The 22,895-nt window shown below is 40.8% G+C and overlaps 2 protein-coding genes and 1 long non-coding RNA gene across 3 annotated transcripts in view; 2 read left to right on the top strand and 1 right to left on the bottom strand.

The window, feature by feature from the left end:
* LOC145442864 (uncharacterized) overlaps positions 1-21,913 on the bottom strand; it is a 32,402-nt gene extending 10,489 nt beyond the window's left edge. The window contains exons 1-2 of the mRNA XM_080320895.1: positions 16,451-21,913; positions 15,967-16,385 (exon numbers count right to left, since the gene is read on the bottom strand). Of these exons, the coding sequence (XP_080177021.1) occupies positions 15,967-16,385; positions 16,451-16,777 (746 nt within the window). The 5' untranslated portion in view covers positions 16,778-21,913. The remainder of the gene's footprint in view (positions 1-15,966; positions 16,386-16,450) is intronic.
* The window catches only part of LOC145442999 (uncharacterized), a 445,110-nt gene that overhangs the window by 260,372 nt on the left and 161,843 nt on the right, over positions 1-22,895 (top strand). The window lies entirely within an intron of this gene.
* Positions 1,513-5,037, top strand: LOC145443217 (uncharacterized). The gene is made up of 2 exons (XM_080321203.1): positions 1,513-1,909; positions 2,808-5,037. Exons 1-2 carry the CDS (start codon positions 1,885-1,887, stop codon positions 3,209-3,211), a joined length of 429 nt encoding a protein of 142 aa, XP_080177329.1. The 5' UTR covers positions 1,513-1,884; the 3' UTR covers positions 3,212-5,037.

The following is a 22,895-nucleotide window of genomic DNA, read 5'->3' as shown; positions in this document are numbered from 1 at the left end:
GAGGGTGCATGTCTCGCATTACATCATGATATACTTAAGTTGATACTTTTTCTGCACGTGAATTATAGTCCAATGGCACCGGCGAAATTTCAAAAAATATCTGGCGGATCGGTAGACTTTCAAACATTGAAATCAAGCCCAAATGTGAACTGGCAAGTATATGGTGTTTGCGAGTGACATTTGAAGGGTTTTGTTCGTGAATAATGGTGTTCAATATTGCATCCATGTGATTCTACGGTAATGATGAGGCTGCTAAATCGCGGTAAATTTGCCTTGTCCAGATAGACGTGCCACCACCGAAATTCGTTTACAGTCTTTCGCGCCGCAAAACCGTGGGTTTAACCGACCATGCCATCTCGTATAATATTCCATGGACATGGACAATTAGACATAGGCCTATATGCTATATATCTAAGTTTTCGGTCAAAAAAGCGCAGTCCTCTTCGGTCCAGGTTTTTTCGCTGCCTATTTTTTTGGCAGACCTTTCGGAGTCCCATCTTTGCCTAAACTTGCTGGTACGTCGTAACGCACTAATGACTGAGGTCGAAATGCCTATATCTCTAAATCATGGCTATTCCTTGGAGAAGGACACCGAATAAGCAATGAGTGGCAATAAATTGCGCTAGGCGCGAAAATAAATTGGAAAATGTTGGTAAAAGAAGAAAAAAAAAGTATTAATAATGATTATTTGCGAAATTATTTTGGACCCCTTCAAGCTCGACCCCTATCCAATTTGGAGGTTTGGGATGCCCCAGTTACGGTCTTGCACAAATGAATGAATCGAAAACGAACGATTGCGCAAACTGCGCGCTTTAGCGAGTCGGCTCATATTTTTCTTGAACTTCACGTCCAATCAATCATGTTTCCAGTCCTAATGTTAGCTCACGAAGTTTTGAATCTGGAAAATTTGATGCTTTATTTATTCTATCAACGGACAAGCCTTCAACATATCGCATCTAGAAATTAAGCTACAAAATTGTAATATACCTGGCGGACCGGCGGCCGAGAACCACCTTATCGTATTTAATTTTTGGACCACATCTTATTACTGTTAAAATAAATGATCAAGGTAAGTCATCGGAATGATACCAAACCAGAAGAAACCCCCGAAGAAGTTTCTCGTGAAAACCAATGTTGTATTGACCAGGATACCAATGTTTCCTTCAACCCGAAAGGACGTTCTCCCGGCTTTACAACAAAGTAACGTAATTTATGAATTCAAGTGCCACTGCGATTGTCGGTACGTGGGGACCACTTCCAAACGGTTGCACGACTGTATCAAAGAGCACATCCCACGGTCTGTCAAAATCTTATATTTCGAAATCACAGCATAACAATCCGCTTGTTCTCGAACGTAACCAGGCCATGGGTCAAAAATCTTATATCGGCAAACATTTACTGGAAAATCATATATGTGCTGCTAACTATCACGAGGACATGTTCTCTATATTGGCTGAGGGTCGCAGCTTGCTGTATGCATTGCAAATATAAATTCGATTTTAGAGTCTATGACGCTATAAATTACGCGATTTCGGAATCTGGAATTTCTAATTCCTATGATGTCATACTATAAACTTGCGTTACAATCGCTTCAACAATATGGCGGCTCAATTGTCGTAATGGAGAAGAGACAGAGTAGACCGATGGAGGAGTTAGTGGCGTATAGGGGAAAGAGGAAAATCGAATATCTATATAATTTCCATACGTACTATCAGTCTCCAGTTAGTAAAAATGAAACGCCATATTCAACCCAAGAAATTTCAATTGATATTGCAGTTAATTGTTCGAAGATTGCTTGATATGTATATTGTATGCTGATGAAATATATTACTTTTAGATGCTAAGTTTATCTGCGGAGTTTGAGTATTGACGGACCTTATCAAAATGGCAACGAACGCTGCTGAATCCGGTAAGCCATTCATACCAACAGCCAGTACCAACAGGTTGATGACGTCAATCATACTTCACGAAGCACTTTATAGTTGTAAAATGCATTCCATTCGATATAGCTATGCAAAAATATTCAAATAAATCACACGTTGTATAATGACCTGGTATCAGTATCCGTTTATTATTATTTTCATCATTTCAAACCTCCACAAGTCCGCGATATTATAAAAAGATACGAAGGTGTTGTGACGACATTTAGTAGTTCAGACGCCCACCTGAACCTGGGCCTATGTGATGTAGGCTAAAGTAGAGGCATTCACACTGAGTGGAAATTAATTGTAGTCACCTTGACTTGTTCTGGTATAATTGGATTATTATTTGGATTATGTGACCAATATACATTGCCTTATAAAGATCCTACGATCTCTATAATTACATCGTATATTTTTAATTTACTCAAAGCCATGATTCGTCTGTGCAAGTGAGTATTTCGCAATCTGTTTTCCTATTGGCCAAACTTCACGACCTCTGTTACGTAAAACTAGCGTTCTATAGCTATCACTGCCTTTTTCGTATCGCGACTTCTTTACGATCCGTATTCCTATTGGCCAAACTTCGCCACCTGTTACGTAAAACTAGCGTTCTATAGTAGTAATGTTAGAGATCCGATGGAATAAAATTGTTTTTTAATGAATCCAAAATGTCCGAAACTGGCAGCTAACTTGTTGCACATCTGAACAAAATATTGTTAAGTATATTTGTTTTCTTTTGTATACCAATTTTGCGAATGAAAGTATTTAGACAAATCTTTGCGACACCTTCCTTTCTTTTTATTGCGTAGCAGTTAGGGGTGTTTTTAAATTATAAAAATAATAATAAACTGATACTGATCATATCGAACTTTTATACATTCACAGGCCATCTTCAGACTGACAAAGCAGAAAGAATGTCTTCTGGTCAATCTGGTGCACCAAAGAGATCATTTTTTGACATATTTGGACGCGCAAAAAACAGGAAGGATATGCCCCAGCAGTCTCCGGTTAACAAGAAAAAAAAGACCAGAAAGACGAACATTATTGCATTTTATGCCATAAAACGATTAACAGGGGAAATGCTGACTCACGTAAAAGACACGCGAAAGACAACCACGCCACCAATCGCTCGTACGACTGTTCGAAGCATATTGTGCCAATTAACAGCAAGCTGGCTGAGAAGTCAAAAAAGGAACGGCTCGCATCAAAATCTATTTCGCCGAAAATCGGCCAAGTACAAAATTCAAACAGTAAACAAGATCCCAAGCCAAGTGTCCACCAAACCGTGATGCAAACCACCGAACCAACGAATTTTTTCAGTAATACAACTGGCACGGCTGCTACAAACGGGAATAATATAACCTTGGATTCGGAAATAAATATGGACAATTTGTCGTCGACATTGCAAGAGATTCTGGACAAAATGGATAAAATCGATTTAGCGGTGCGGGCGAATAATAAGCAACAGAACGACTCAAAGCGCATCTTCAATGAAATCGAGGAATCGGAAACCGCCGTTCGAATTGATATCATAAAAAAGGCAAAGTGTTTGACTGAAATTGAGGGTTCCGGATTTATCGTCAAGCACGGCGGCGATGTGACGAAAGGAGGAGGGATAATTATATGTACCCTCTGCCATGACTACGTCAGTGAATCTAAGCTCTCGAAGAAGAAGATGGACCGCGGATTTGCCTGGGGTATAGATTACCCGCAAAAAAAAATTGCGGAATTCATACATGGTGGCAATGAGTCATGGCGGAATTTTAAATGCCGAATGACGCAGCATCTGATGTGTTCAGCGGATCGTGCTGGGGGTTTACAGCATTTCAACGCCCTATTGCATCGCCAGTGGAATGACAAAATTTCCAAAATAATTACAAAAATCACGGCAAATCAAATACGCTGCGCTCTCACCACGATTAAAGTGAAGAGCGCAGCATTGTATTACGAGAGTCATATAGCACTACTATATGCGTGCGAGGCACGTGTTGGAGATGTCGGTCATGGCCGAAAACAATGCAACGAGATTGTTAAGACTCTCTGCATATGCTCACAAAAAAACTAAACATCTTCTTTGCCAAGAATTGCCATCTACCGGGATCCCTCCACATTTTGCCACTGCGTCCGATAAATCGACTCCTGGAAGAACGAGTAACCATGCTATAATGGTATTAACCAGGTGCAAGGGAAAAAAAATTTCCATACCAATTGCCGCACCCACCGTGTACAGTGCCACCTCTGACGGTGCGGTTATTGGTGGAGCTGCAGCTGACCTTGCTGAACAAGTTGTAAACGCATTGAAATGCAACATAAACCTTGAGATGGACATGCTCTCCAGACTGGTGTCTCATCAAGCAGACGGACAGTACGTGATTGCTTCAGGCTTTAAACAGGCCTTGCTCTCAGCTGCGCACTCCAACGCCTGCGTGACAGCGCAATCGGAGAGGTATTTTGTCGTTGTGTGGGATGTGGCTCATTGGATGGACTTGTGTTTTACGAGTCTTAAAGAAAATGGCGAGACAATGTTTACCAAATTTACATCCCGCTGCAACGAATTTGCCCATATGTTCGGGATGGGTAAGGGATACGCGGAGTATAAAAGTCATGGAAAGAAACTTCAATTATCATCGAACGTCATCCAGACGTTCTCCAACACAAGATTTTCGAGCAGCTCTTTTGTCCAATTTCAAAATATATATAAAAATTACCCTGCGCTCATCGAAACTTTCAATGAGACGCGCAACTTTGGCGATGATTGCGACGAAAGAAGATTTAAGGTGAGGGGCCGCGATTTTGTCATCGATCTATGCGGAGTCTTGGATTTTCTATCTCCAGTTATGAACGTCATGGTAAAAATGCAATCAATTAATACGAACATATGGGACATCATTCGCATTTGGCCGCGACTTGAACAAATCCTACTGATGAAAATTGACGAACTGAAAAATTTCGACCGATCAGAACGCCCTGACGCCGAAATCTTCCCTAAGCTTCATCGCCACTGGCATGACCTAATTGACGAGGATGCGTAAAAATGTAAATTTCAAGGTCAAGGATTGTTAGAAGGGTGGTTGGTGTCGAAAACCGTTGTCAAAAGTAAAAAGATGCGGCAATATACACAGGCCGTGTTATTTTTGGCATTTCAGGAGCCAGATGCCAAAACTGCCAAAAATAAAAATTTGAAAATGCCAAAAATAAGCAATTTTTGGCATATGCCAAAAATAACACGGCCTGCCAAATGGTGTATTTCGTTCATGGTGTTGTGTTACCAGGACCGCGTTACAAGCGAGAAGAGCGTTTGTGAAAGGCAGGTTTCTTCATATGGGTCCAGCCCACCCATTAGGGGTGAAAGCACGGTGTCCTAAATGGTGTGGGCACAGCGAGATTGAACGGCTGACTGCATTTGGTTTACGTCATACTTTCCATTTGTACAAAGGCAATTTTACGACCATTTTTGACCGGCTTGTCGAGCGCTAAATTTGATAAAACTGGTATCAATGAGAAGCTGCCGCAGTACTGATTATTAAAATATAAATTAAATTCTGCTCATGGAACTGGAACCCCCAAAATCAACCACGATTTTTGGATTGTGATCGAGGTGAACATTGTGACGCAACAAACTGTCTGGCTATTTCCGAGCTGCATAGTCCGGTTTTGCAAAACAGTCTTGTTGCGTCAATGTTATTAAACAAGCTAACCTTCCCAGGACTCTTCCATGGGAGTTGGTACTATTAAAGCCACCTGAAGTGACAAAAGTCCTCAGAAAATATATCGGTAGACTGAAGGAGAAATGATAGTCGGGCTACTAAATAGAATGTGTTGAGAGACAACACAGGAAACTCCTGGGAAAGGATCGGGAAGAAAATTCTTTCCGCGATGAGATCGATGGCACTGGCGAAGTGATCTCTTTTCATGATGCATGGAAGCCGGTTCGGCCCTCCAAAGATTTTGAAGCTCTAAAAACCTTTAGTGGATGACTGGCAACATTCTTTCCCTCAACGGCTACTGTTATGAAGCCGATATTTCCCAGATTCGCTGGGCGAGAAATGAATTTAGGAGAAACTTGGCTGACCTGAGTTTGGAAGCACTGTTACAGTGCAAACGATTCAAGTCTATTCAACAGCTGTAACAATCAGCTGTTGAGCGTGTTTGTTAGGCTTTTCTTTCTTTTTTTGCTTATTGGCACCGATTCCGATGGATACTGCACATTTTGTGGTTTCGTTTGATATTATTAACCTATGAAATCGTTAGGTTTTTTCTTCTTTTTATTGTTTGTTGGCACTGATTATACGTGGATGCTGCACATTTTGTGGTGTCTTTTGACAAACTAGCCAAAATTGAGCGTTTTTGTGACTAATTCGAGGCTGAAACTATCTATTTAGAGGATGATGCCAAAACTGCCAAAAATAAAAATCGAAAAATGCCAAAAATAAGTTATTTTTGGCAGTTTTGGCATATGTCAAAAATAACACGGCCTGAATATACACATACATGGATAGAAAGATGTCCAGAGGATTGCCTCAAAGACCTTTGCGACATGGCAGAAGCTCTTGTGAAGACAATTAATATTCGATTCCACAAGTGTATTCCAGCCGCTGCGCACGAACTCGCCAATTGCTTTGACGCGCACAAAGCAATCGAAAATGCGATTATCGAGTCTGCGCCCTTATCCTCAACGAGCTATGTTCATTGGAAAAAGAACGGACTGGCAGAGTTTTCTAACTTTTTCGAGTATGTTTGCTCATTGAAACATGTGGCAGCATTGTATCAAAAAGACCGCTCTCTGTCATTGGATCCGGTTCTTGGCGATCGAGTTTGGATCAGGTCCCGCGAGATTATTCACTCGGTGTTGTTTAACGACTTTGCTAATTGCCGCCATGAATGGTTTGAATGTGAAACCGCAGAACGCGTCATACCAAGCGACAGACCTTTGGATGCTATCGAAGTGATTCGCCCAAATGTTGAAATTGAAAATAAATACCAACTAAGATTCGGACACGAGGTTTACGGATGCCGGCTTAAAGAACATGAATTTTATAAATCGTTTTACGAAAATGAGGACTTTTTTGGTGCTGTGGGCAAAGAGTTTTGCATTTCGCTGGACATAGCTTTAAACATGGGGGGCTCCGAAGCTGTAGTAGAATCATTTTACTCTGTAATGAAATGCCAAAAAAAATCTGGTGGCCAACAAAATGAAACGTTGGCACAGAGATCAATAGTAGATTGGGTGTTTCCAATGCCTATACAAATTCCTGACACGATTGACGAAATCGCCAAACTATATTTGGACGGGGATGGAGATTTACCCCCACATCGCCTGCCGATCATCTTTGATGAACGAGGACGAAAGCAGGCAGTCAGGGAACCAAGCAAAGTTATTGCTCGCTTGTCACAAAAAAGTGACTCTTTTGTTGCAGCACCGGGCGATATGTAGGCTAACCAACCTACCTTTAGGAATACAGAATTCGTTTCCGTATGTATAATCTGTTGTTCGTTTCGTGTAATTCGTTTCGTTCATAGTTTCATTAGTAATTAAATGAACACGTTTATTTACCTGATACGCACCTGATAATTTCGTGCTTTTCTCTGTCCTACACAAACTAGATATAACTTTATCAACTGTAGTTGGAGCTCAAGATCCGTGTGACGTCACTACCTGAGGACTAGGTTGTGATAGGATGAATCAGCAAAATCGAAAATGTGACGTCAGCACATTTCACTAATCGGCGTGATCAGACGCAAATGGCCGCGTGACGGTGCGCGTGACAATGCCAGCGATTCCACTCTGGGTTGCAACCTTTCCGGCTAAAGGGCCACACGAAATTGACGAACGTGTGCGCTGCCCACCAGCCCCGCCAGTCGCGTAAAATTTTCAAACCTAATATTATTATCACTTGGGTATATTGTGGGTCGACTGTATACCGCCCGCTGGGCTCAGTTTGCAAGGACAGGACTATTCGGTATCTGGACATATCGATGTCGAAGATTTCCGCTAATAGGCTATATAGGCTACCACAATCATTTTGTGCCAACATTTCATCGTCGAAGATCTTTCTGCGAGCGAAAATGCGAAAAGACTTTCTCTCGTAATTCCGAATATAGTTTCATTATCAGGAGGGGGTAGGCTACAAAGCAAGAAATCGTGTGACAATTAAACACGCGAAGCGTGAAGAATAATTTTACTGCTGTACTAAAAGTGTGACTGGACCCTGGATCTGCCAATGCGTCGGAACTGATATTTAAAACATCAACATCCCAAGTGTCGCGGCCAGACTAATCATATTTTTGGTTGGCCTCGTAAGTTTACAATCTGAGCAATTCAATTTCGATAATATAACAGGATTTCGATAATATAATGGGAAATTAGCTCGCAGGCTGCTCAAAAACTTCTCGCGGGCCACGTATGGCCCAGAGGCCGCGGGTTGCCCACCCCTGATATAGACAAGACACCTTCGATCGTTTTCAGAGCCGGAGCCGGAGCAGTGGTAATAACGCGTCTCCGGAGCTGGAGCCGGAGCTATTGTATGGTAGAAGAAAGCTCCGGAGCCGGAGCTGGAGCAATGCAAATTTACGGCTGCTCCAAAGCCCTGGTTCTAACCTAGAATAAACATGAATGGCTGGCAAGTACGCATCAGCATGGTATGTCCAAATTAATGGATTTCTGACAACTTTTCGGATGGAGAAACTATATTCCTGTATCATGCTTAGTCGTATACTATAGGATTTCCGTACCGAATAACATGTATTAGAGGAATCCTGAGTCAGAATAGGTGGGGTATTTATTATGTGAGCTCGGTGTTATATGCGTTCTATAGAATCGTATATGGTACAGTCTGTATCATTATCTAGCAAATTACTGTTACACTGGACACTTGTCTGCTTATTCTATAATCAATTAATCATATTAATATAATATATGTTATAGACAACATGATCCGTTCCCAGCTTAAATCGTCATTTTTTGTTCTAGCTCATGTATTGAATCAATCACGATAAATGCCGGATAAACACTGTGCTAATAGCCTGTGTAACTTGGAGATTGCTACCTAGACCGTTCCTGGTGTGCGCTTCTACCTTTCCCAGAGCCGACAACATGCATGAAAGAATGTAAAATCTGGATAGAGGCATGTGGATTTCCTTATAGTCATCTGAATTCTTATTTTATTAATAAAATGACGAATGTATTATTGTACCAAAAATATTGAATCGTGACATAATTTAAATTAATTTTGCGTTTCAAAATAAGTCCAAACTGAAACGCAGTGAAATCGCTTCCATTCTTGATGCCACTATTGACCTGGTGTGTGTCTCATATTATTCCGCTCCAGTGATGTTGCTTGATGGTTTGTAAGGATTGAAATTGTAGAGAGCAATATATTCAATACTGAGCTGGATGGTTGATGAACTTGGTAGCGGTGACACACGTTGCATGAGTTGGATGCGTACGCCTTGATAGGTACCAGTACAGCACTGTTGCTCTGTAAAATAAACGTAGGCTATTATATATTTTGTACAGGCTTGATGGATATCTTTTATGAAGCTGCAGAAAGAGGAAGTTGATGGATAAAACGCAAGAAAATCAAATTTCTGGAAAGAAGTAATAGCACAAAACAGGAAACTCGTCCAGGAAAATTACAAATTGACGGACAATTATTGCTAGTGAAATTCAGTTCTCAGAGCATCATAATGTCAAAAGATGCGGAGAAGCTGAGGATATTTTATACTGGACTACATTAAATTCTTTCTGAATTGCCTGACTTATCCTACTGACGTCAAATTTCTATCATTGCAGTAAGCATAGTATTTAACCCATTGCATCCATTCATGAATTCTCAAAACTAGAATTATTATTGACTGTACTGAACTGATGAAGACACAAACCCCACCGAGCTCATTGCAATTACATTCACAATTTCATTCTGTCTATAGATCACATACAACTTTGAAAGGATTGATGGATTGATGGTGCACTAACTTTTGTGCGAGAACTATTCACGGGGAGCTTCTCAGATAGAAATATTAGTGATATATGTGGATTTGACAGGATATTAAAGAATATGTTGGAGTTTAGCTATGGTCCACCAAGAGATGCTATATCATGGTAGAAAAGGGATTCACCATCGAGTCTGAAATCAAGAAATTAAATCTAGATTTTAATAATCCTGCACATGATTTGGCACCAGACATGGGGTGATTACTTCATGAATGTAATCGATTGCGATTACGATTACTTCAGAGTAACGCGATTACGATTACGATTACGATTACAGCAAAATCAGAAAGTAGTCGATTACGATTACGATTACATTATGAAAAGTAATCACGATTACATTTATTTTCCTTATTCTTAGAACTAATCTTAGAAGATATATTGGAGGACAATATAAGGCCTAATGATTTAACAACTTTCTTTGGAAATGAAGCGTAGCCTAAGTTGCTTGTTACGTCACGATGAAGCCGTTTCCCAACAATATAGAATTTATCGCACCCAACGATTTGTACTCTTACCAGCTAGGTCCGTAACTGCCGCACCCAAAAATCACCAAGAGGGTGGGGAGCGAGCTCTAAGTGGAATCAAAAATACTTCGTAAATCAACATAAATTATAGAGTATTTTCGATAGATTTAATTAACTTGAAATTTTTTTCGAGCTTCGCGATTTAAATGTTTCTAGATAGCTTAATTTTGAGATTCATACCTCTCCCCCTCAAGAAAAAAAAACATGCATAATTTATGGTAATAGGCATTTGGGTGCCGGTCATTACCGCGCCACGACACACAAAAAGACATATGCAGTTTCGGCCAATATGCGACTCCACGGAGTGTATTTCTAAAGAAAGACCTTTTCCGAAACTTAGGGTATTTGTCCATTGTCCTGCTGCGAGGTAGTGGCGTCTGAAGTGCATTGATAATCCGATACACCGCGGTGAGTGTTATTACAATCACACTACGATGTACATCGAATACCTATTTACTATGTGTGGATTAGGGTTATGACTAAAAAAAAATTTTGCCTGTAGCAGGAATTGATGAACATTTTGATATAAATAAATAATATTATAATCATTTTGTTCAATCGAAAAAAATGTCCCGCACAAACTAACATCAATTTTCGACACTGGTCCGAATATGGAAAAAATTTAAAATTCAAAGATATTCTTTGCTACAAATTTGATCTTCAAATATATGTCCTTTTACATTTATTGTAAAGTTCATTCATCAATTTGACTTCCCTTTCTGTTATTATGTTAGTGCCAGGGACATCAACGACGGACATATCCGACTTCCAATGGGGTTTTGGGGCACTTTATCGCTGCAGGACATTCGACCGCAAAGATAGCAGCAAATAATCTTTGGTATATTCTAGAGCCCGACCGATATTGGATTTTTGGGTCGATACCGATGAAACCAATATCCCACACCTTAGCCGATAACCCCAATACATTCAGCCGATATTCAAAAGAAGTTGGATGTATACATAAGCACATTTTCAAATCTTCAGAGGGCATTTATTTGAACATCTTTACAGTCATTGTTATAGCCTACTTGAACATGAAATGAACTAGAAAGGCTGCATCTGGACACCTGTGAAGTGTAAGCTATACGAAATATATCAATATTCTCAGTCTAGCGATCAAAGATTATAGTTTTCTGGCTTCCTTCCGCCATGTTGTGACGTCACACGCAAATTGCCGTTAAGTTTGCAGCTCCAATGGCCGATACCGATAATTCTTTCAAAGTGTGATATCATCTCGATATTGTCGACGAACCGATAATCGGTCGGGCTCTAGTATATTCCATCTTTAGACATCTGGTTAGAATACCAGCAGTCTTAATTCCTGACACGCATTTGCGATAAATAAGCATCTCCAGAGTTATTCTCTATCTGGGGAAGTGGAAGTACGCATCGCAACCCTTGAGCACCCTCTCGCATTGCATGGAGATGGAAGTTTATGCCATTTGATCAGTGGTAATCAATACTATTTTCTTTGAAAGAACGGCATGTTCTGCACATGCCATAGATAAACTTAAAATCATCCCTACATCCTCGGTTTTCTAATATTTTCATCTGGAATTCGTGCTTGGTGGATTGCACCTAGTTTTCGTAGTGTTTTACCACATCATCTCCAAATTTGAAGCTGAGAGTTGGATTTCTTGAAGACGTTGGATCGAAGAACTCTAATATATGCTTTAAAAATCGATAATATGATGTTGGCAATGGATATGAAAACCCATGCTCATCATTGCATTTCGCAGTTTCGAAACAACGCCATTCTGCCGTCCAGTATCAACATATGCTACGGTGTCACATATGATATATGAGATTTTCAAATTTTCCTGTACATCATATTCTTCTAAGCGGTTTTCTAGACCGTTGAAAATACCTAGAGTTGTTCTACTTTCGCCTTTTCGCACACCCAGTTTGATTTGTGCCAGACAAATTGAAATTATACGATGTATACAGTCTACATCTAAAATCGGAATTAATATTTATTTATTAATTATTTAATATTGACTGTAAACAAGAACACGATAGAAATAATTCAATCTGGGCAATCAAAATGTACCAAAATACTATTTTAAATCTTCGCAATTGGAATTGGGTCAGTTAAATTCAAATCAGTCGATAAATAAATTATATAGTCTGTATCTACAAAAGAAAGCCTATCCTCCATACAGTGAAAAACTGGAAAATTTTTGTGCGGGAGGTTTTTGTTCAAACAGTCTAAACTTTTGTGAGTTTTGAAATCAGGACACAAAAGCTCATCATTTGTGACTACGGGACACACAAAATTTTGATTTTTTTTCCTAGTCATGACCCTAGTGTGGATACTTCTTACGCAATGACCAGCAAAGCTAATACTTCTGATGTAATAATGAGGAGAGTGGCGTCTGAAAATCAGACGTTTGTGCTATCACTAACCTCGTATAATATCTGTTCCTTGTTCACGAATGTTCAGTTTATGTCATAGTACTTGTACAAATAAAAAGTAATCGTTTTTTTACAAAGAAATCGATTAGATATGGGAAGCAGTCGATTACGATTACGATTACTTCGGATTTTTTTCGAATGTAATCGATTGCGATTACGATTACTTCAAAATGCTGTAATCGTCGTAATCGATTACGATTACTAATCGCGATTACCCCATGTCTGTTTGGCACACCGTCAAATGCCAGGGCCTGACTGTTCCACAACAAGAAATATGGCGAGACATCGTATTCATATTGAACAGCTGATCGGAAGAATCGAGGAGTATAAAATTTTGTCCGGTTTCATACGATGCAGCATTGTGTATCAACTAACCAAATATGGACTAATTGCTTACTCTAATTGAAAATTAAAAATTAAAAATGAATGACGCAACATATTCGGTAATTTTTAATTCCATTGTTCCATTGCGTGGTTCCATGGTTAGTGTGTACCAACAGTGCATGTCTATTCATACTATATTCCAAGGTCGTACATTGAATCTCATTTAGATGCCCATTTTCTTGAATGAACAGTTCTCCGGGTGCGGATGTTCTAGGATTATTTGTGTTTGATGGAATGTTATAAAACCGAAGACACCAGCTATACCAAAATCTACCTTGCGACAGGAGTTGATGGGTTACGAGTAGGGTCGAGAGATGGCTTGGCAATCACGATCGAGTTCACTGATGCTGATGAAAATCACAATGTAGCCCATGTCTTTCAGTCCTTGTAGTTTCAGGTAATGGATTGTCTTGGTCAATGCATGTGCATGAGATCATATATCAGAACCTAATCTGAAAATAAATCATGGTTACAATATTTATTGCATGAGTCTCTAAAAAAATGTCTTTTTCCTTACTTACCGTGTTACAAGTACAAGACGAATCAAGAATGGATTTTCTGAGATATTTTCATTGATCGAGTGTGGTATCTTACTTTTCTGCGAATTAAGATAACATTGGCTGTTCACTAGAATATTGCTTCCACAATAAGACTGGATTGTCTCCTCAATCTTTATCCGTAAGTCGTGTACGTAGCGCCCATGAAATACTACGTAGCTTTCTCCGCGGCGTTAAAAGAATATGCTGTTCCACTCAGCTATATTTTTCTAGCATATTTCTGAACTTGAGATTTGCTCGAGACCTGAGCCTAAAAAATCGTCAAAATATGCATTACCACAATCCTATATATAGTATAGTTATAAACAACAATCATTGCTTAATCCGAAAAGCTGTCAAAAATCCATGCATTTGGACACACCATGCTGAGGCGTAGCCTACTTGCCACCATTCATGTACATTCTAAATTGAAGCGTTTGCAACTGCATACTAACTCTACGCTTTTTCTATTCATCAAGGCCAGTCACCCCCAATTCAATGTAGTTTTGCTAAAAACCTTCATTTTCAACCCTTTTCCATAAGAGCTCATAGTAAGCTTGCCCGGCCTCGATGTTTGTTCACATCCTGCTGCAACCTGATTGGTTCGTGTCCAAGGTCACGTAAGTGTCCATTGCATATCTTGTGTTTTAACGTTCATTCGGTTGTATGTTGATGTAACCTAGCTTTCTGTTATCGTGTCATGACAAGGACTGTAATTGCCGCACCCCAAACCCTCCAATTGGGAGGGGTCGAGCTCGAAGGGGGCCCAATATTATTTCGTGAATTAGCATAAATTATAGAGTATTTTTTGAAACTTTATATAGCTTTGTCCATAAATTATTCGCGCTTCGCGCCATTTCAAGTTGCCAGTTATCTTGTTTGTTGGGTACACTTCACCCAAGAAATAGGCCTATACGCAAGATTTACAGAAATGGGCATATCGGCGTTTGCCATTACCGCTCCACGACACACCAATGCATACAGTTTTAGACCATGTAACATGCGACTCCAAGTAGTGTGCCAGAACAATCTGCAGCGAGAAAACCTTGGCCGAAAAGGACTGCCCTTATGCTGATACATATAGATTTAATTGTCCACAGGCGCCTAAATGACTGGCGCCGAATGTTCCTGTCTTGGCAATCTGAACCTCACAAGACAAGTACCCTCCCGCAGTGAAAATTATATGCCAGTGAAGAAATACCAATTTGAAATCGTGTGCGTCTTTTACTTCAGTAAGTTTATGTGATTCTATATTTCTGATATAGCAGACTGGAGGTCACGAAATAACATCATATAACAAAGTCATACCAACGGGACTACCCGCCCGAAGATGTTTAATTATTATTTACAGGCCCAACTGTTTCCAAGACACCTCACTCAGCTCTACCGGTAAATCTGATTACGTGAGCAGAGGGGACAAGAAATTGATATTATATATGCAATTACCGATCTTATTGAACCATGTTATCATGAATTATCGAGATTTTTCGCGCATTGTGCGTGCTCACTAAATAGTACAGATAATTTCGTGGTAAAAGCGAACAACGTGATGGGGGAGGGGGTCAGTTTATCACCCATGGGACCCCAAGACTCAATATTTTTGGGGGCCTGCTAAATGCTGTTTAGTTCATGCCAACAGGTATGCGCGGGAAGATATTTAATTATTCTTGAGTGGTCCTACCTTTTCAAACACACCTCACTCAGCTCTACCGGTAAATCTGATTACGTGAGCAGAGAGAGGATAAAAATAGAAAGCACTATATATGCAATTCCCGATCATATTGACCGGTTCGATCATGAATTATATAAATTTCTCGCGCGTTTGGGCGAGAAAAGCTTAGGCCAACTCACTAAACGGACAGCCAATATAGATGATACGTAGCGGTTGACAGCGTATAGCCTGAGGGGGGTCTGGGGGCGAAGCCCCTCATAAGTTCGGTTTATCTCCCTATGGGGGCCCACGATCAACCTTTTGGGGGGACTGACGAAGTGATGCTATGGCCTGGTGGTGACTAGTTTGGATCGTATTTGCTGTGTTTTCTGATTTGGAACTTGGCCATTTCATTAAAGTCGTGACAAAAGTGCTTGAATCACAACGATTATCGCCAGTAGATAGGCAGGCTTCTGCGCCTGTGTGTATCGACATCAGAGGAATCGGACTACAGCGCATAAACACAACATAGGCTACTTACGCTCCAAATTCTTTGCTTTCCTCGTTACCGAAATTCATTTCAGAAGCGGTAGCAGGGCTGACTGCGGGGGTCTCGGCCACAGCAGCATTGGTTCCGAATTGAAACCGCACACCCACCCCGCTCCCGGGCGGCTTACCGAAAACCACGAAACCTTGCGAAGCGACTCCGCCACTACTGGTGCACGCGAACGACGAAGACGTGATGTGCCTTTGCCTCGCGTTACCACCCAAAGAACCAGATTGCACCGGGGGCGAACCGACGGAGCATTTTGATGTCGTCTCCAGAGTGTGCACGGCATGCTTGGTGGAGCTTGACGCGGTAGTGCTGGCTGGGCTTGGCTTGTAGGGCTGCAGATAGCTCGCCGGGGTAGCGGTTACAGACGCAGCGAGAGGTCTCTCCTTTTCCAGCGATAAACCGGCCTGTTGAACATGTGCATTTATACCTGTGTGTTAATTGTTAAACTTCGGACGATAGGGTTAATTACCAATCCGCACGTGGCGTTCGAGATGGGCGCAGTGAAAGAAGGAGGCCCTCCGTAAGTGGATTTAGAAGTCGTCGGTGCCTTGACGATTTTATCGGATGGTTTAGAAAAAAGTCCTGCGCTGACCGGTTGGATACCCGGCTTTGGTAGCGAGGCGGCCTTCTTCGTCTTTCCGAATATACCTCCACCGTTTGGCGCGGCAGAATCGCTAGAGTTCTTCGCATCTCTCGTAAACGTAGCAGGTTTGATAAGAGACCCGCTACCGACCGCCGTGAATACGTCGGGTTTCGAAGATTTTATGACCCTTTCCGGCCCACCCTTCATGTTCATGTTCGCTGTCAGAACCCGCGATTGATTTTCGCCGGATTTTGGTGCATTGGAAACTGAAAAACAAATTTGTTCAACGATAATAATAAGTAGCGAAATGGCGTATGGTACGATCTACATCTCCAACACGGTCGCGGTTTCTTGTCCGTTCGACGGCGACTCTGTGATCTATTCGGAAATGTTGGAGGTTTCTATAGGCCTGGCATGGCCGTCCCGCGGCCCGCGAGAAGTTTCTGAGCGCCCCGCACGATAATTTTGAAAAGTACTTATTGCCACGATCTTGATGGGCCCTAAATGTTTCGTAAATTTGCATAAATTAACATAAAGTAGAATATTTGGGCAGATTTATTTCACTCGAAATATTTCATCCCGCTATTTAGCGTCTCCGAATTTCTTGCTTTTAATATGGTTACTCCTTCCGAAAAAAAATCGATAAAAATGCAAAATTTACGTAGTTGAATCTAACTGCGTATAGATATTGTCGGAAAAGATGTATTCCTAGTATCACCATATGGGTTACGTCAGTCTGTGAGTGCGCACTTGTGCAGCCCGCTGATACGAGACTATTAGACACCGGATTTTCAAAACCTTGTCCCCCATAAATTTGTTGAAACCTTCGATATTGATATCTCCAGGCTCCGAAATAGCCACCCAGAATATTGCTGTCCTTGTAATGTGAGCCCCGTGGCATGTACGCAGCCCGCAGTGAAAAATATTGCACCTCGTGAAGAATTTGGAATCGTGTTAGCTTTACCAAATGAGTTTATTTTATTTTGTTCTGGTTAGTGTCCAGTATTTTTAGTAACGACAATCTTGAACCGAGGTCACGAAATAACAACATGTTTGAGCAAAGTGATTAATAGCAATGGTCTACCCTACCCGAAGCACATTCTCAAGATTTTAAAGATATTTCAACTAAAGCCAAATTGGCAAAGTGGTTGGTAAGTGGTTTTTCGTTTGAATCACTTTATATATATTGGTTATTGAGCCGTTAACTCTTGATAAGGGGCACACGAAAAGTATTCGAGTTTACACATAATCATCAACTCGCCAAATGCTACTTAGGATTTAAATGCGCATAATTTTGTCATATGTTGACAGCCTCCCTCTAGTCCAGTGGTTCCCAACCTTTTTCCACCCACGTACCATTTCAAGGTTTTATGCAGTGCTCGCGTACCACCTATATAAGTTACGCGCGTGTCCACCATTTGTGACGTCATACTCACGTAGTTGACTTTGTGAGGTGTAATAACAAGTTCTATTAAACTAGGCAAGGGGTGTCAAACATACGGCCCGTGGGCCGGATCCGGCCCGCATAGCAATTCTGAGTATAGATTGAAAAATGATTATATTATCCATCACATCCACAGTAATAAACCAAATTACAACGTCCGCGTTGACAGTTATATATCTTGTATTCATCACAACGCATACGCGGGACTAACGCTAGATTATGACTAAAGCAAATGGAACACAGAAATATGTCTACTTGTATCGCCGGTAATGCAACAACTGTTCAAGCGGTTCTTGGCTGTATACAACCGGGCAATCATCGTATTTTCGCCAATTTTATTGCTCGCAAATAATGGTGTTGCGACTCGCTAGAATGAAACCCCTACGATCCGTGTATTATGTATATATACTTGATAATAAAGTATTCCAGCGAGAAGCAATGGCACGAGGCAACATTTTGGATTCTGTTGACTGGTCCGGCCCGCGAGCGATTTCATGGCTTGGATCCGACGCGCGGTGCAATTTTGAGTTTGACACCCCTGAACTAGGCATTGTCAGCCAGGGTTGATGGGATGCATGGAATTATTTTTTCACCACCAGTCACAAGAAGAACAACATAATGAAATAACACCACACAACAAAAGTCAATTTATTTAATGCGATGGCTGCATTTGTTTATTTTCCACTAGCTGGTCGATACGTGGCATACGTTTGCTCACACCGCATCGAAAGTCATGTATGGGCGCAACAAAGTCGGTTTCGTTTCTTCGACTTGATAGTCATCAGGGATGAAAATCCTTGCTCGCATTCCCACGTATAAGGGTAAATTTGCAGTTGGGTAATAGCGTGAGACGACGGCTTCAAAAAACTCAAAATCAACCACACCTAAACTAATAACTCCCTTCGGTCGAAAAAAAAAACAAAATCTGCTCGCGTACCACCTGGAAGGCCTTTGCGTACCACAAGTGGTACGCGTACCACCGGTTGGGAGCTTATGCTCTAGTCTATACCAGCGCTTTTCAACCTGTGTGACGATTTGTGCGAATGAAAAAATGTGCGAATCACGAAGGTGGTGCGAATGAAAATCCGGATGAGTGCGAATGTATATCGTGAATGATTGTTAATTTTTCTGGCGTGGAATAAACCAATTAAATCTAATAGGAAATTCAAGGGCAGTGTACCTTTTGTATTTGCGACACAATTATAAAAACTTGTTCAACCTACGACGGACCAATAATCGGAGCTCTCACAAGCCGTAGTGAAATAAAAAATTTGCACTATAATTATTAAGTAACCAAAATCCTGGTTTGGAAGCTGGTGTAGTGGCATAGGCATACAGTATATCAGCCCGTCTGAGCCTGCGACAGGCTGTCCAATTGACTTTTTGCATTCTTCCACTAAACAATCATCATATATTCGTAATAACTGTTCGATTAGCACGATGCACGAGGATAGTAGTAAATACCATCACTATACAGACACTCACATTTGCAAGTAGTGTAACGCAAATTTTTACCCCTTCAAGGATTACTGAAGTATTGACCGCAAAGGGTATAATTTTGGTTGGACACTGTGCCAGAGCTATCTGTTAATATGTATGTAATATTTATTGAATTTATTGCAAAAAAAATCCTGCAATAGTTTTTACATATCCAATGTCCCTGTGTTGGGTACTGTAGCCAATTAGCGTGATACGCAGAAAATATGGCTTAGTCATGAGAATTCATGATAAGATTTGTCTGGTTTTCTGGAAAACAGGGTCGAAGACCTTTGGGATGAACTAGTGTAGGGGTGTGCGACGAGCGAGCTCAGGTCTATGAGACTCATTCATTTCGAGGCCAACCCCTTCTGCATCGAGGCACATGAAGATGAAAAGTTTTGGCCAACAAACCACTGATACAATACGGTGCCAAAAACATAACCGGCGACAAAACCTAGGTAAAAAAATGACCGATGCTGGATGGCCAAACTTTTCGATATGGATATGCTCCATTGTCGACACGGAATAGTCTCGTTCTTGCCATCTGAGTAGACAGAAGTGCAACTGCGACACGCAGAGGAATTTAATTCCCCCTAATTTGAAATCGAGTGCGTCAGACATGTTTTGTAGAGCTGTGTTGGGTAGAATTGTGGTGTGTGCGTTCTGTATGCCATACATGTCCGTAAAATCGTAGCATGCAACTGCAATATTAAAAATGAGCTCCTTTTCGTGGGTGAGGGTCGGGTCGCGAGATGCCGCAAAAACTCAGATTTAGGTGGTGGGCCTAGTCTAAAAAGCTGCTTTACCGTTACTGTTACTGTTATGAATTCTTAAGTTAGATTGAGCTAAAGAGCAGAACACACATTAGAGAACACAGCAGAACACACGTGAGTTTATTTGCTTTTATCATACACTCGCGGAACAGAAATTGGAGCAACGTATTATAAAGTAGCGAGCTCTAATGTGCCTACTCCCCTTGATCGTTTTGGACCTTATTTTCCAAGACATGAGGCAAAAGTCTATCCAAAAAAAAGATGTGGATTTTCACCCTTTCGACAAACTGGAGCCTCGGGGACCTTTGTGTCAGCTCTGACAAACGATTTCTGTCAGCAAACATTTTTCACTCGCCAAAAATACGCTGTATTTTTTTATAGGAGTGCAGAACAGATTTTAAGACCTATAGACATCCGAGTACTAGTAGACGTTCTTGTACAAAACCCAGCAACTTGCTTGGCCGAGAAGGGTTTTAGTGAAATGGTTGAAATCAGATCGGGCTGAAATTAGATAGCTTAAGCTACATGGTAGCCAGTTTGTTGCACATCTGAACAAAATGTTGGTAAGTATCTTCATCTCCATTTGTATAACAATTTTCGATTATTTTGTGCGAATGAATTTATTTTACAACAAAAAGTGCGAATGGAGCTAAAAAAGGTTGAAAAGCATTGCACTGGTCTATACGAAAAGATAGGGAGGTACAGACGAGCCAAACCTCGCTTGTAATAGCGCAATTCATCATACACATATCAGAATGTATGGTAACTGATATTAATCGAATGGTATTGTCATATCACACTAATTCCAAAAATATAATTGACAATACGGCCAGAGCACCAAAACCCCCCTTCAACATGACTAAAGAAGGTGAAATTCGGCTTTGTCACGTATATTGACAGTGCAAAGAAACAATCACCAGGTGAGACACCGATGAAATTGCCTCATTCATTGTTGGCTAACAATCAGACGATCGCAGCGCAGTGAAACAATACGCTATCGAATTCGCAAACAGACGGTGTGGTATGAATCGTGTAGTAAAGGGTGCTAATGTGAAAAGAAACAAGTCGCCAACGTAATCAGCTACCATTTGAGGTTGTTATGTTTGTAAATCTAACTTCAACGGAGCCAGTGACTCTCCAACCATGAACCTCACTGCACTCATCGTATGTTATCGTCACAAGTATTCCGATAAATAAAAGATCAAATATGTCAGAGCACCATAACCCATTTAAAATCGCCAATGAATATTAAAACACAGTGAAGCAATGCTGAGTGAGGCACCAATTAATCAATTGTTAGCGCAAGATTCCAACAACTAAGCCGAATAGAAACAATGCGCTATTGGCTTTATATTATGACCGTCTGCCTTCCTTCAATTATGGATATAGTAGTGAAGAGTGCTGATGGGATAAGAAACCATTTGTCAATTGAGTAAGCTACCCTTTTGAGGTTATATGCTTGTAAATGTAACTTTAAGGGGTCACTGTCTCACCAACCATAACCTCATCACCACCGGTCACTACACTGTTAAAATAACTTCGATTTACCACGAAGGATGATTTGAATACATTACGTAGAAATAGTTTCAAAATCTGGACGGAGGTCTAATATACTCCTCGTCTATAAAGCTGAGCTCCTATGCTCCATAGCATGCTACGGTAAATAAAATGAGTGGCAGTTACACACCGTTGCTAGGGACTAAGAATAACACAACCTAATATAATTCCACCGTATCTTTGTTCGTTTCACTATAGATTACTGACCTGCTGATTGATACACCAGCGTGTATACTCGAAGGCGTTAGAACACTGGGAGAAGTTATCATCTTCTCACGCTTCGATAAGGTAATCCTCATTGTTCATGTCGATCCGTCTCCCGCACTGGTTAAATGCCTAAGTCGGTATTGGTATATGTTGATTTTGACTATGTTTCATATCGAGATGGGCGACAAGATTTGGTATAGTATATCTTCTTGATGATGTCGTCCAATACTGTGCCCAGTTTCAAGGTCGTCTCTCAATGACTTGGGCAGTAATTTCGTTCTCGAAGTCGAGGATGTTATTATTGTCGATCCGTCCGAAGCAGTGGTTCCACGAAAAAGGCGGTATCGGTATGTGTTAAACTGTTGATGTTGACAATGTTTTATAGGGAAATAGGTTACAAGATTTAGTATGGTATATATTGATGATATCATCGAACACTGTACCAAATCTCAAGACTGTCACTAGATGATTAAGGCAGTGATCGCCTTATCCAAATCGACCATGTATACTGTATAGAAGTGCGCTAAACTGAAACTCGCCTACGTATAGCAGATTTTAAGCAACGCTCGCTATTGATATGTTCCGGTTTTGAATGTATGCTATACGTAGTTGAGGGACAGTATTTCGTATGGTACATCATGATTATATCAGCTAACCATGTACCAAGTTTCAAAGCTAAACTTAAAGATTAGGGTAGTAATTTCCTTATCCAAATCGACTATTGTATATAGGTGTACGAGTAACTAAAACTAGGCTACCGCATAGCAGATTTTACGCAAAAGTCGCTATTGATATGTGTTAATTTTGACGGTGTTCAATTATAGACAGTGTTGCCACTCTAGGTTCCCCGAAAAACACAGGATTATGTAGT

Source organism: Botryllus schlosseri, chromosome 7, assembly GCF_051294905.1.
Source record: "Botryllus schlosseri isolate E-star chromosome 7, Bs_hap1, whole genome shotgun sequence".
NCBI classification, from domain to species: Eukaryota; Metazoa; Chordata; class Ascidiacea; order Stolidobranchia; family Styelidae; genus Botryllus; species Botryllus schlosseri.
Note: the sequence above shows the minus strand (reverse complement) of the source record. Positions and strands in the feature narration are given on the sequence as shown.

What these genes read in the sequence shown, in the direction of transcription:
- LOC145443217 (XM_080321203.1), top strand. Translation starts at nt 1,885, where the DNA reads ATGGCAACGAACGCTGCTGAATCCG. An exon ending in AACGAACGCTGCTGAATCCG is followed by an intron (nt 1,910 to 2,807) that starts GTAAGCCATTCA and finishes ATACATTCACAG; the next exon opens with GCCATCTTCAGACTGACAAA.